General features: G+C 38.6%; 1 protein-coding gene across 5 annotated transcripts in view; it reads right to left on the bottom strand.

The window, feature by feature from the left end:
- Nucleotides 1-626: 626 nt before the first annotated feature.
- The window catches only part of LOC148849675 (Calcineurin-like metallo-phosphoesterase superfamily protein), a 58,747-nt gene continuing 46,081 nt past the window's right edge, over nucleotides 627-13,292 (bottom strand). For 4 of the 5 annotated variants that reach the window (XM_088947035.1, XM_088947037.1, XM_088947038.1 and 1 more), the window contains 4 exons: nucleotides 7,008-7,115; nucleotides 6,579-6,807; nucleotides 3,352-3,600; nucleotides 627-1,426 (listed from right to left, as the gene is read on the bottom strand). In XM_088947035.1, the coding sequence (XP_088803161.1) occupies nucleotides 1,344-1,426; nucleotides 3,352-3,600; nucleotides 6,579-6,807; nucleotides 7,008-7,115 (669 nt within the window). In that variant the 3' untranslated portion in view covers nucleotides 627-1,343. Of the gene's footprint in view, nucleotides 1,427-3,351; nucleotides 3,601-5,814; nucleotides 5,988-6,578; nucleotides 6,808-7,007; nucleotides 7,116-13,292 lie in introns of those variants that run through there. The other variant, XM_088947036.1, reaches the window with a different exon arrangement.

The following is a 13,292-nucleotide window of genomic DNA, read 5'->3' as shown; positions in this document are numbered from 1 at the left end:
ATTTATGTATATGCCAATCATATATAATTTATACACATAAATTAATAAAAAAATATTAACTTAAAATAATTTTATAAATAATAAAAATTAATGCATATTTATCTAGCAATAACTAATATACACAAAATATTAATGAAATGAACAATTAACAATTATTGTTAAAATTTAAAAATCCACTTAGGTTCCATTTAAAAATAATATCAGTTTATTGATTATAAAAATAATAATTTTTATTTTAAGAACCATCTAAAAATAATACAAATTTATTTACAAATACATAACCCAAAAACAATACTTGGGTTTGACTTTGAAACCTACTTAATAAAAAAAATTATTAATCAAATTGAATTCCATTAAATTAAAAATAATAAAATCTAATAATATTTATCTTAAAATAATAAAACTATTAAATATTATTGAAAAATAATGAATTTATGAGAGAAAAGTACATGAGCACAAGAGAAATGCTTTGGGTGGATTCAATTTCGCTTGGCCCAATTAGGAATACTATAAGATACCTTTTGCTTCAATTTTTATCAACATTTACCAAAAAAAGAAAAAATCTATTAAAAAAGTCCATGCATTGCATGGATCTTGACTAATACAATAAATAGGAGAAATCCCAATGAAGCTAACCTCACAAATTTTTAATTCATCTTATACGTACAACAATTTAAAACTTTTTTACACCTCTACTTGTAACATCATACCCCCTTTATTGGCATCAATTCCCCCACTATCATGGTTCCAAACTGTACGGTGAAATAAAAATTGTGGGGTGGGGTAAATTCCCACTTGTGACCATACCCCCTCTTAACATGCACATAGCATAAAGATTTTCGGGGCTTCGGGGCTCTGCAAATACGAGTCACTAAATGAAAAATTCAGTACCCCATAAACAATTAAAAGGGGGGAAAGCGGCAACAGAAAGGTAAAGTACATTCTATCATTTACCAACACGAGATACAACTGAGAAAGGGATGCATTTCCGTGGTGAGGAATAATCGCTCCATTGGCATATCAGCTAACGTTATTCCTTTCGGGTTGGGAGGGGAGGGGGTTTGGAACAAGCCGCAGAAAGCATCAGACTGATTCTCACGTTTTCGCCTCGCCAGTGAACAAATTCACAAATTTGGTAGATGAGCAATGTCATATAATTAAATTGCTCAACTACCCTCTGTTCTAAGTCAAAATGCTGGTACAAAGTATATGCAAATGACTAGGCCAGGATGAGGCTCAGAAGTCAGAAGAATCAACATATACCCCAAAATCTTAGCTTGATCCCGTACCACTAAATATTGATTCACTCCAAATTTCTGAAATTCCTCTCATACGTGCTGCCATCAATCAAGCTTGCATTTGTGGAGGCATTGTTGACCAACTATTACAGCCGTATACATAAGCACTGCGAATGCAAAAAGAAGCACTGCAAGACCAGGAAAAGACACCATTAGAGAAAAAAAAAAAGAAGCATTTATCAGGCACTTGGAATAGGATGTCCATTGCTTGGTAAATTGGTAAAATCTCATGCTGACAAGCATGGAAACGCACCCTTTGTATATAGTGGCACCCTTTACAGGACTGTAATGGCCAAGATGGCAACAGGTAAATGGTTTTTTTTTCCTCATTTCCTGAATAGGAAAATGCAAGAATGCCATCCTAGAAAATGTTCATATCAAATTGGCCTTTTTCATAATCACCAATAAGTGAATTCTTTCTAATGAAGCACAAAAATCGGTGAACCATCTATTTGTTGGATATCCAGTGACTTCAGTAGAATGGGACCTTTCTTATGGTGAGGGATGGGTTAATCACATTTCCTTCAATTTTATCTGTCAGAGGATGTCGGTAATATTTGTAGTTTAAATTTCTATCATGGATTTTATTGTAATTTGAAATTATATTTAGGGCCTAAATGCATTCTAATTATTCATGTGGTTTGAGCAAGACCACTGCATGAGCTTATTTAAGTCATTATGTGTTTCCACTTCTGGCTGAGGGGCATGGATTTCTCTACAGGGGATAAAAACAGCTCACAAATAAGTTAATCATAGGAAGGTGCCAGCTAGCTTACAAGAAAAAGCATCCGGATTGTTGTAATAGGTGGGATTGAATCCCCACCTTCACCAGGGTTGGGGAGGGGTGGTGTAGTCTGAGCCTCTGAGGGCGGGTTACCCCCTCATTGTGTAACCCATTAAACTGAACAGAATGGTCAAACAGGATTCATGTACCTGACTCCATATAGTTGGGATAAGGCCTGAATGATGATGATGATGATATATTACTAAAAGGCTAAATTATTTTAACCAGTTTGGTGGGTTGTTAAGATGAGAAGCGATGTAAAGTGTCATGTCATCATGTATAGAGAAAGAGGTCACTGTAAAAAGTAAAATGATGGTTTGAAGGTAGGAATGGGTATGAGAGAGAGGGGGGGGAGGGTTTCTTGAACCATGTTTCATGAATATATAAATTGAGGATCAAAAGCTGTTTTGTTTCAGATACACACTATCCTTGATTGAGAGATGAAAAATAAGAATAATAAAGATATTACTCTTTTATACTTGGGGGTCTGTCATTGATCCCCATAAAGGTTGAACCAGATCCTATAAACTCCTGATCAGTCAACATTATCATTGTATTCATTACTTTCTATCCAAATCAAAGATACACATCACAATCCTCCTCTCAACTCAGAACAGACTTAGAATCCAGGGTTCCCTAGCTACATGTAAGAGGTCAACCATCTCCCTTCTGATGTCATCTACAGACATAGGAATCAGAGTTCCACAGGGTCCCCTAGCTACATGTAAGAGGTCAGCCATCTCCCTTCTGATGTCATCTACAGACACAGGGATCAGAATTCCTTATGTGTCTGGAAGTCTGACTCAGTAAGAAAGGAAAACAACTTGCAGATACATGTATAGAAAAAATCTAAACTATATTTTTTCTAATTCTAACATTACATACTTATAAAAAGGGTCTAAAACTTTATCTTCGTTACTCAATAATGGTTTCTAGAAAAGCGACATTCATTGTACAACTCATTTATGTCAAAAAAGAAAGTAGAAAAAGGAAAATTTTATTTCAAGTGTCTATCAAGAATCCATTAGTGTCATAATTGGATGCTTGTCTAACAAGAACAGACTTCATCCACTTAGGAGAGTCCATCAACATTGATGGTGTACATAGCATTAACAGGTCTTCCTGGAAGCAATAGCTAGGGAAGTTGGACTATTTGCTGTTTATAACAGGACAAACACGAAAAAACATTTTGCCTCTGAATATAGTGCATTGTACATTCAACAAACAACAATAAGAGAAAGAAGCTACTTATAGTGTTAGATGGCTTACCCATTAAAGCACCAGAAAATAGAATAGCTAAACGGTATCTGATGATCCATGGTAGATTGACTTCAAGGGAACAGTGCCGCTGGATTTCCCCAGATTTCTTGGCAACCATATCATCTTCACCACTTTGCAACTCCAATGATGAAATATTTATACCTGTAACAGTATTTCCGTTCACATCCCTCACTTCAGCCTTCATAGTCACTGGAGTAGCATTCCAATCTATCTCAATTGCACCAAAATTTGGCTGGCCTGAAGAAGATACAAGCTTTTTTTCCTCAATAATCTAATGACCTCTTTAGAGAGGCACCAAAGTTAAGAAAAATAAAAACCATGGGCTAGCATTAAACAATAGCAAAGAAATTAGTAAAAATATGAGGCAACTTTATAATCGATAGCAAAAAGAAAACAAAAAAAGTGAATTGACAGGTTAAGTTGCTTATTAGGCCATGTTTGGTTCAACTCTCATTCATTCTCATTCTTACCCAAGATGAAATTCTAAAGTGGACAAGAATGGGTAAAAATGGGTAGAATGAGAAAATATTGCTATGAACCAAACACTTTTTTTCCTAAAAAATGATTTCTTTTCAAACTAGCAAGTGTCTTATGTTGTTCATTTTCATTCTTAAAAATATGTTAGCGGTCATAAACTGCCAGCCTAGGTCCAAAATTGCTGGCATAGATGTTTATCGGTGAGTGGCCAGCAGTCAATGCTCATCGGCATAAGTTTCCATGACAATCTGCTAATAATATTTATGGTGGTGATTTTGTAGACCTAAGTAGGCAATTTATGACTGCTGGCATTGAGTTTCTTTAAGGAATGAATGTGAGAAAGATGGGGTATGATTATTTTTCATGCTCAAGACTACCTCAATTTTTATGCGATAAGCTGATTTTTCATTCTAAAAAGAATGAGGCCCATGGAATGAATTTTGTAACCAAACGCTTAGTTGAAAATTACACCTATAGTAATTCAGATAATGCAAAAAAAAAAAAAGGAAGAAAAGAGAGAAAGAGAGAAGAAGAAAGAAATTTGAGCAATAGGTTGTGGAAAAAGAAAAGAAGGGAAGAGAGAAAAGAAGAATTCAAACCTCTCTCTCTAGTCCCCTTTCAACACTTTTATTAATAATTCTAAGTCTGAGTATAATTACTTGGATGCCCTTAATGGGGTGGCTAGCACTAAAGAAATAATTAAAGAAAATAAAAGAAGGCCCATAACTAAGAAAAATAACTTTTAAACATTACTTAAAAGAAATAAAGAACACTAGGGCCCATTCGACCCATTCTCACTACTCCCCCTCAAGTTGAGCATAGATGTCAGTCATGCCCAGCTTGCTTACTTTATGTTGAAGCTTTGCCTTTGGGACTCCCTTAGTTAGAAAATCTGCTAGCTGCTCTTCAGATGCAATGAAAGGTAGGCACACCTCTCTTGAAGCCACTCTCGCCCATATAAAGTGTCTACCTCAAATGTGCTTAGTTCTATTCATGTTGAATTGGGTAATGAGCAATGTTAATAGCAGCTTGGTTATCACAATACAACATCAGTGGCTTGTCACATGAAACACCCATCTCATTAAGGAGAGATCTAAGCCATAGCAACTCAAAAACACCATAGGCCATAGCTATATACTCTACCTCAACTGAAGATCTAATAACCACTAACTGCTTTTTGCTTCTCCAAGAAACAATATTTCTAGCTACAATAGCACAATATCTTGATGTGGATCTCCTACTATCCACATTTCTTGCCTAATCAGCATCTGCATATGCTTCTACCTTCATATGTCCATGTTTAGCAAATAATATACCCTTCCCAGGGGTTCCCTTAAGGTAGCATAACACCCTTTTTGCAACAGCCATATGTGTGTCTCTAGGAGCATGCATGAATTGGTTGATAACACTCACAGCATATGAAATGTCTAGACGAATCATACATAGATAAAGAAGTTTCCCCAATAATCTCTAAAACACTCCCTTGTCAGCTAAAAGTTCTCCATTATTACCTGAGAGTTTATGATTCACATCAATAGGAGTAGAGGCATGTTTAGCACCAAGTTTTCTAGTCTCAGTAAGAAGGTATAACACATACTTCCATTGAGAAATAAAGATACCTTCCTTGGACCTAGCAACCTCAATGCCCAGAAAATACCACAACTCCCCTAAATCTTTAATTTCAAATTCATAACTAAGAAATTTCTTGAGAGCACTAACTTCTTTTGTACCACTGCCAATAACCACAATATCATCTACATAAACTATAAGGAATGTCACTAGAGTACCTTTTCTCTTAACAAGGAGGGTATGATCTGATTGAGTCTGAGTGTAGCCGAACTGAACAAGAGCAGCCCTAAACAACCAAGCACGTGGAGATTGTTTCAGGCCATAAAGTGATTTCTTCAATCTACACACCTTACCCTACATTTCCTTGCCATATATACCAGGAGGAAAGGACATATATACCTCTTTAGTGAGATCACCATTCAGGAATGCATTCTTAACATTCTTTGTAAGCATTGCCCATGGTTGGTGAAAATTTTCTCTTTAGCTTAATTACCATGCATCATCCACAAAACATTATGAGGTTCATCTCCACCCATCTCAAATAATATAGGCATATACTCCTGAATGTCGTACACACCCTGAAAAAAACAATGCAACTAAGATAAAGAGATTGTTTCTTTGGGGTTTCTATTGAAAACACTAATAAATCTCCTGAATGTCATACACACCCTGAAAAAATGATACAACTAAGATAAAAAGATGGGTTCCTTTGGGGTTTCTCTTAAAAACATTAATAAATCTTGTTTCTACCAACATCCATACATTCCATATACCATGTTAAGCCAACTTATTCTAAAATAATGAACTTAGGAACCATTAATAGTCATGTTGTGCATTTACCACCATTCATCTACAAAAGGTATATACTCAATGCATTACATTACAACTATAAACTCTTTTAAAACCTAATACTCACTTATCCCAAGCTCAACAAGTGACAACCTTAATCTTCCAGATAAAGAGATAGTGAAGGATCATATTATGGAGCAAAATACCAGTATAACCTTGTTATTTTTCCTTCATTTTTCTTATCTTTATAATTTCCTCATTTTCATATCTTAAAAGGGTTCATTATTGAACAAAATAATTATTGTTATTTGTTATCGACTAGTAGTAGTAGTAGTAACGATGATGAAGCACAAAATTATTCCCTTCAATACAATTCTTACCATATGTGCATGATTTGTAACGGCAATCTGGACCAATAATTCTCATCGTTGTTGGTGTCAACCATGCCAAAACTCTAACTAGAAAATGCAATGATTGGGGGACTGCCTTCTCAACAGCTTGAGTAAGCCCACTTGAAGTTATTTCATAGAGTGGATATCTAGATGCACAGTCATATCTTGAAATCTCTCCAAAATGAACATCACCACTTATGAAAAAGACCCCATCTCTCTACAAATACAGAAATCATTTGCCATACCAAATTAGCCAAATGCTTAGCATCACACAAGGATTTATAGTTCTTCACAAGGAAAAAGAATCCTTCATGCTATCTAAAAAAGTTGCTTACTGCAGGACAATGAGCACATTATCAAGAATTGCGGCTCAGACTTTTACAATATCAGATGAAAGAACAGATAGGAGTTTCCCACCTTACTATCTGCAATCAATTTAAACAATCGATCTCTCTCTTTTGGGAAACGCCCCCATGACTCCATATAGAATAATGGGCCTGTAGTTGCAGAAAGATTTGATATGACCTAGATTTTTTTTTCAAGAAGAAAAGAAAAAGGAGAAGAATAATTAGAAAACTATAGGGAACAGAACAGAGAAAATTAGACCAAACCATGGCATACCAAGATATTAGTAGGGCCAAACAGGCAAATGATGTTGAAACATTTAACTGAAATTAGCTACATAGATTAAGTAGGAAGTAACTTAATTGAACCATTGCATTCTTCAGAAAGAATTCAATTTGTAAATTTGCAATTCTCTGTGTAGAATTGTGTGAAGTGGGATTACGGGATCTGCTAGATGTTAACTTTAAAACCTATCCAACAAGCAAAGACTAGGAACATATAAATAATGATTTGCATTTATCTAACAGATTTTCTCCATATCTGACACTAATACGAGATATCCCTCAATAGGAAAACTAAACCATAGACACATGAAGTGAGCTTATTGCACATTTGAAGAGTTAGTTCAGTCTCAGGTTCTCCAGAAAATACTGCTACTTGACAATGATCAAATCAGCTAAGTTGGAGTCAACAGCATTCAGTCTCTCATTATAGGAAGAGATGAATTGGAGGGTCAATGCAGAAAGACAGCATAAGTAGCTGCTATAAAGCACATCTTTATGCCAACAATTTCAAACCCTCATTCTGTTGACTGTATGCTACATAAATATTTAGACATTCAGTTCAGTAGCCTTAGAATAGTTTAACTATAAGGAAATCTTAAAGTTGCTTGTCGGAGATGACAAGTGTGAGGATGCAGGTTCAAATCTGAAAGCAGCCACTTTGTGCTAAAATTCCAGAGTCTAGATCCATATCCAGCCCACCCCTCTAAAGAACCTAAATAGTCAGGACAAGCATTGGTTTATGTCATTCTTAAACCTTAGCTATAGCAAGTTAGAACATATCATCCTGTATCGTCTGTAGAGATGTAGAGCAATAATTAGTGTTGTTATATTGCTGTTATTTATTTATTGTGGTCCCCACTGCTGCCGTTAGTTCCTTCTTTATAGTTGTTGTTAGGCTGCTGTTAGCAATGCTAGTTTTGTTAGTTATTTGCTTATGTAAGCAGTAGAAGCATTAATGTAATTGCTCTTGACAGTGTAGCCGGCCAGAGATAGGTGGAAGAGGAGAGGAGAGGAGAAGAGAAGAGAAGAGAAGAGAAGAGAAGAGAGGAGAGAAGAGAGAAGGTTTGCAATGTAACAGTGCTGGCGGCGCCAGTGTTTATTTTACTATATATAGGGCGACAGAAATAACAAGGGAAAAGACCCTTGTGCCCCTGAGTACAATAACATACATAACTGAAATAAAAAACGAAATAAAAGACATTTTAACTAAACAAACAGGCCCTAAAAACTGCAACTAAGTTACTTTAACATTATTCCAACACTCCCCCTCAAGTTGGAGCATAGATGTCAATCATGCCCAACTTGTCACACAAATCTTTGTGCCACACATGATGAAGACCTTTGGTGAAGATATCTGCAAGTTGCTCTTTCGAGTTGACATATGGTGTGCATACTTCTCCACTTTCAAGTTTCTCTCAGATAAAATGCTTGTCCACTTCAATGTGTTTCGTCCTATCATGCAGAACTGGATTAGCAGCAATATTGATGGCTGCTTTATTGTCACAGTAGAGTGACGTAGGATTGTTTACTACGAAACCCAGTTCACCTAACAGATTTCTTATCCACATGATTTCCGCAACCCCATGAGCCATCGCTCTATACTCTGCTTCAGCACTGGATCTAGTCACCACACTTTGTTTTTTGCTTCTCCATGTGACAAGGTTTCCTCCTACAAAGGCACAATAACCACTGGTAGACTTTCGGTCATTGACTGCTCCTACCCAATCTGCATCAATATATACTTCCACTTTTAAGTGACTGTGTTTCTGGAACAACAAACCAGCTCCAGGAAACTTCTTGAGATATATCAAGATCCTCTCTACAGCCTCAAAGTGAGTTGTCATCGGGCTGTGCATGAATTGACTAAGGACACCCACTGCATAGGCAATATCAGGCCTGGTCATAGACAAATAGAGAAGTCTCCCCACGAGTCTCTGGAACATCTTTACATCTTTCAAAAACTCTCCCTGACTGTCTCCCAGACGGTGATTAGGCTCAATAGGTGAATCAGATGGTTTTACCCCCAACTTGCCTGTATCTTCTAGTAGATCTAGTACATACTTCCGTTGGGAAATAAAGATGCCCTTATGAGAGCGGGCAACTTCAATTCCAAGAAAGTATCCTAAGGGGCCTAGATCCTTCACCTCAAATTTAGAGGCTAAAAATTTTTTCTCTAGATTTTAGTCTCCCAATCTCCTATGATCACTATGTCGTCCACATACACAATAAGAGCTGCAATTTTACCTTCACCTCTTTTTACAAACAAGGTATGATCTGACTGGCATTGTTTGAACCCCATTTGTTGGACTGCTACATGGAACTTACTAAACCAAGCCCGAGGTGATTGTTTCAATCCATATAGGGACTTTTTCAACCTACACACCTTTTGTTTACTGCCTTTGGCACAGAACCCCGGGGGTTGGGTCATGTACACCTCCTCTTCCAAGTCACCATTCAAGAAGGCATTCTTGATGTCCAATTGGTGAAGATCCCAGTCAAGATTTGCTGCCAAGGAAAGGAGAATCCGGATGGAGTTCATCTTCGCTACAGGAGCAAAAGTCTCTGCATAGTCCGCTCCATATACCTATGTGAAGCCTCTTGCTAGCAGTCTAGCCTTGTATCTTTCAACAGTTCCATCAGCTTTGTGTTTCACTGTGAACACCCACTTGCACCCCACTGGTTCCTTCCCCTCAGGAAGATCTACCAACTCCCACGTACCATTTTTGTGTAAGGCATCAATTTCTTCTTGCATTGCATTTGTCCATTCAGGTTTTGACAAAGCTTCTGCCACGGTCTTAGGGATGGGAACACTATCCACAGAGGAGAGGAAGGCACGGTACGAAGGTGAAACATGCTCATAGGACACAAAGTTAGAGATAGGATGATTAGTGGTACAAGATTTAACACCCTTTCTCTTAGCAATAGGAATATTAAGATCATTGGGGACATGTGAATCAACATTTAAATGAGCAATGGGATCAAGTGTACCTGGCTGATGAGACGGATCTGCCTCGGGTGAATCCGATGATGTTGGTTGCATAGTGTCCGGCTCCACGGCTCTTGAACTCTGCTGGCTCTTATGACGACGATGGAAAACCCAGAACGGAGGAGGATCGGGTAAAGGAGGTAGTTGAATCTGAATTGTCGCCTGTTTCTCCTCAACCCTACTCTCCCCCTGAGGAGAAATCGAGAAGAACGGTTGACTCTCAAAGAATGAGACATCAATGGAAACATAGTACTTGCGGGCAATGGGATCATAGCAACGATACCCCTTTTGAGACGAGGGGTAACCAAGAAAAACACAAGGAACAGCCCGAGGGTCAAGTTTACCACGAGTAGGTGATAGGTTGTGGACAAAACAACGACACCCAAAAACACGCATCGGAATGGTGGACAGCGGGGCTGTTGGGAACAGGAGCTGATGTGGGGCCTTATACTCTAGTAGCCGAGAGGGCATGCGATTGATGATATATGTCGCACATAATACTGCATCCATCCAGAACTGTTTTGGCACATTCATATGAATCAGCAAGCCACGAGCAACTTCGAGAAGGTGACGATTTTTTCGTTCAGCCACACCATTTTGTTGGGGTGTCCTGGCACAAGAGCTTCGCTGAAGTGATCCACTCGAAGCAAAGAACTTCGTGAGATCACTATGGAAATATTCCTTTGCATTGTCCGACTGGAAAATATGAATTTCCGTTTGGAACTGAGTGAACACCATGCGTTGAAAATCTTTCACAATTTGTGGCACTTCGTCTCGAGATCGCATAGGGTAAACCCAAGTGTATTGAGAATAATCATCAATCAAAGTAACAAAATACTTATAGCCAGTCGCAGTAGGTAGAGTAACAGGGCCCCAAACATCAGAATAAACAATATGAAATGGAAATTCAGATCTTTTATTTCTTAAAGGTAAAGAACTTCTACAATGCTTACTCAACTGACAAGTTTGACATTGTTACTGACTCACTAACAAGGACTCAAACAACTTTGGGAACATAACTTTTAACGACTCAAAAGAAAGATGACCTAAACGACTATGCCATAAATAGGCTTGACTCTCACTCGACAAACTTGTGGACTCAATCGCCACTAGACCAGCATTATTCTCCAACACGTAGAGACCATCCACCATGCTTCCTCTACCAATCGTCTTCCCCGAGGTCAAATCCTAAAACACACATGAAGACGGAAAAAAAGGTGACTGAGCAGTTCAAAGAGTGAGTAATACTACTAATGGATAACAAATTAATAGGTAATTTCGGAACATGCAGGACATTAGGAAGAGTAAGGCCAAGTGGGAGAGATATGGTGCCTCGGCCAGTTATGGTAGAAGAAGAACCATCAGCCAGTCTTACCTTATCTCTCCCAGAGAGAATGTTATATGTCTGGAACAAATTTGACTTACCGGTCATGTGATTTGAGGCTCCGGAGTCAATAATCCAAGGTGAATCAGTAGTATGAGATGACACATGGAAGGTTGTGGCATTACCTGATGTAGACGCAAATGAGGTAGGAGTAGGCCCAGAATCCACCTGGTGGAGAGTCCTACCATACAATTCCAAATGTTCACGGAACGAGTTGATAATATCTTCCTTAGGGTCAGAACCGGGATGTCTCTCCTGAGTTACGGAAGGACTAGTCTTTGTCGATGCCAGATTAGCTGAGTTATACCTTCTTTGATTCTGCTGGCCTAGTTTCTTGCTCTGATCCGGTGCTGACTTCTTACCCAAATCCTATGCCCATTTAGGTTTTCCATGGAGATCCCAACATGTATCTTTAGTGTGTCGTGTCTTCTGGCAGTGAGTGCACCAAAGCTTGCTTTTATCTTCTGTTTTTTTTCTGAGTGTCACCCCTTTTAAAGCCACCTCCGACATTTGTATCTGAATTTCCCCGGACCGCTAGGGCAACTGACTCCCCTTCTACACCATTCATCACACTTCTTCTGCTTTCTTCTGACTGCACCAAGGCATACACCTCCTGGACTGATGGCAAGTCTTTACTACCCAAGATCTGTACCCTGATGGACTCATATGACTGATTCAGCCCTAGGAGAAAGGCAAACACGCGTTGCTGTGATACAAGTGACTTATAGGCCTTTGCATCTTCATCACACTTCCAATTCACATTCTGATAGTGATCAAGTTCTTTCCATATTGATGTCAAATCAGAATAGTACATCGAGAGACTCCTCTCCCCCTGCTTGCAAGTAGAAGATTCAGCTTGTAGTTGATATATCTTGGCATAGTGTCTCTATTCTGAATAAGTGGACTTCGCTTGTTCCCATATCTCACAAGCTGTTTCAGCCCACATAAAGGTCTTCCTTACTTGTGGCAGCATTGAAACCAAGAGCCAAGACATCACCATACTGTTCTCTTGGTTCCACCTATCATGCTCAGCACTTCCATACTTCAGTTCCTTTACTCTCCCATTGATGTATCTTATTTGCCCCCTAGACCACTCAAGGTAATTCAGGCCATCAAAGGGAATGACAGCCATGGGAAAGCTCATATCCATTCCCCCACTCACTCCATTGTGGCTCCCTGAAATCTCTGAAGTAGCAGAATTCTCAGTCGACATGGTCAAGCAGTTAATCAGTCCCACACACCGGACTTAGGACCCCTCCTTACTCCACAAAGCAATGATCCACTCAGTTCACACCCACACACTCGGGTTTACCAACTAGATTGAGCACAAACAGTACCAAATTCTGGACAAACCTGAGGTAATATTCGGCAGTTTCAGACCTGTATAGATTTATCAGTCCCCACCTACCAGAATTCCAGAATGGCTAACAGCCCCTAATCAGCAGGAGAGATCCTTCTTGCTTATAGTCAACTCAAACCATTGAAAAGACAGGCCAGCATTGACCTACAGTTGTCTTAACACATGAACAGGATCACACGATCCAAGAAAACTAGGGTTACACAGGTTCGACAGCATTCAGCCGCCCCAGATTCATAGGGTTTTCACTCGGCACATGACCAAGGAGAGTAAAGAAGAGAAAAAATAGGGAGAACTGTACCAGTCGTAGCTGTTATGTAGTCCAGAATCAGATTTCCTTTTTGCT

Source organism: Nelumbo lutea, chromosome 5, assembly GCF_056320005.1.
Source record: "Nelumbo lutea isolate HS-2025 chromosome 5, American lotus-T2T, whole genome shotgun sequence".
In the NCBI taxonomy this organism is placed as follows: Eukaryota; Viridiplantae; Streptophyta; class Magnoliopsida; order Proteales; family Nelumbonaceae; genus Nelumbo; species Nelumbo lutea.
The sequence above is the reverse complement of the archived record's forward strand: the minus strand, read 5'-3'. Positions and strand labels throughout refer to the sequence as shown.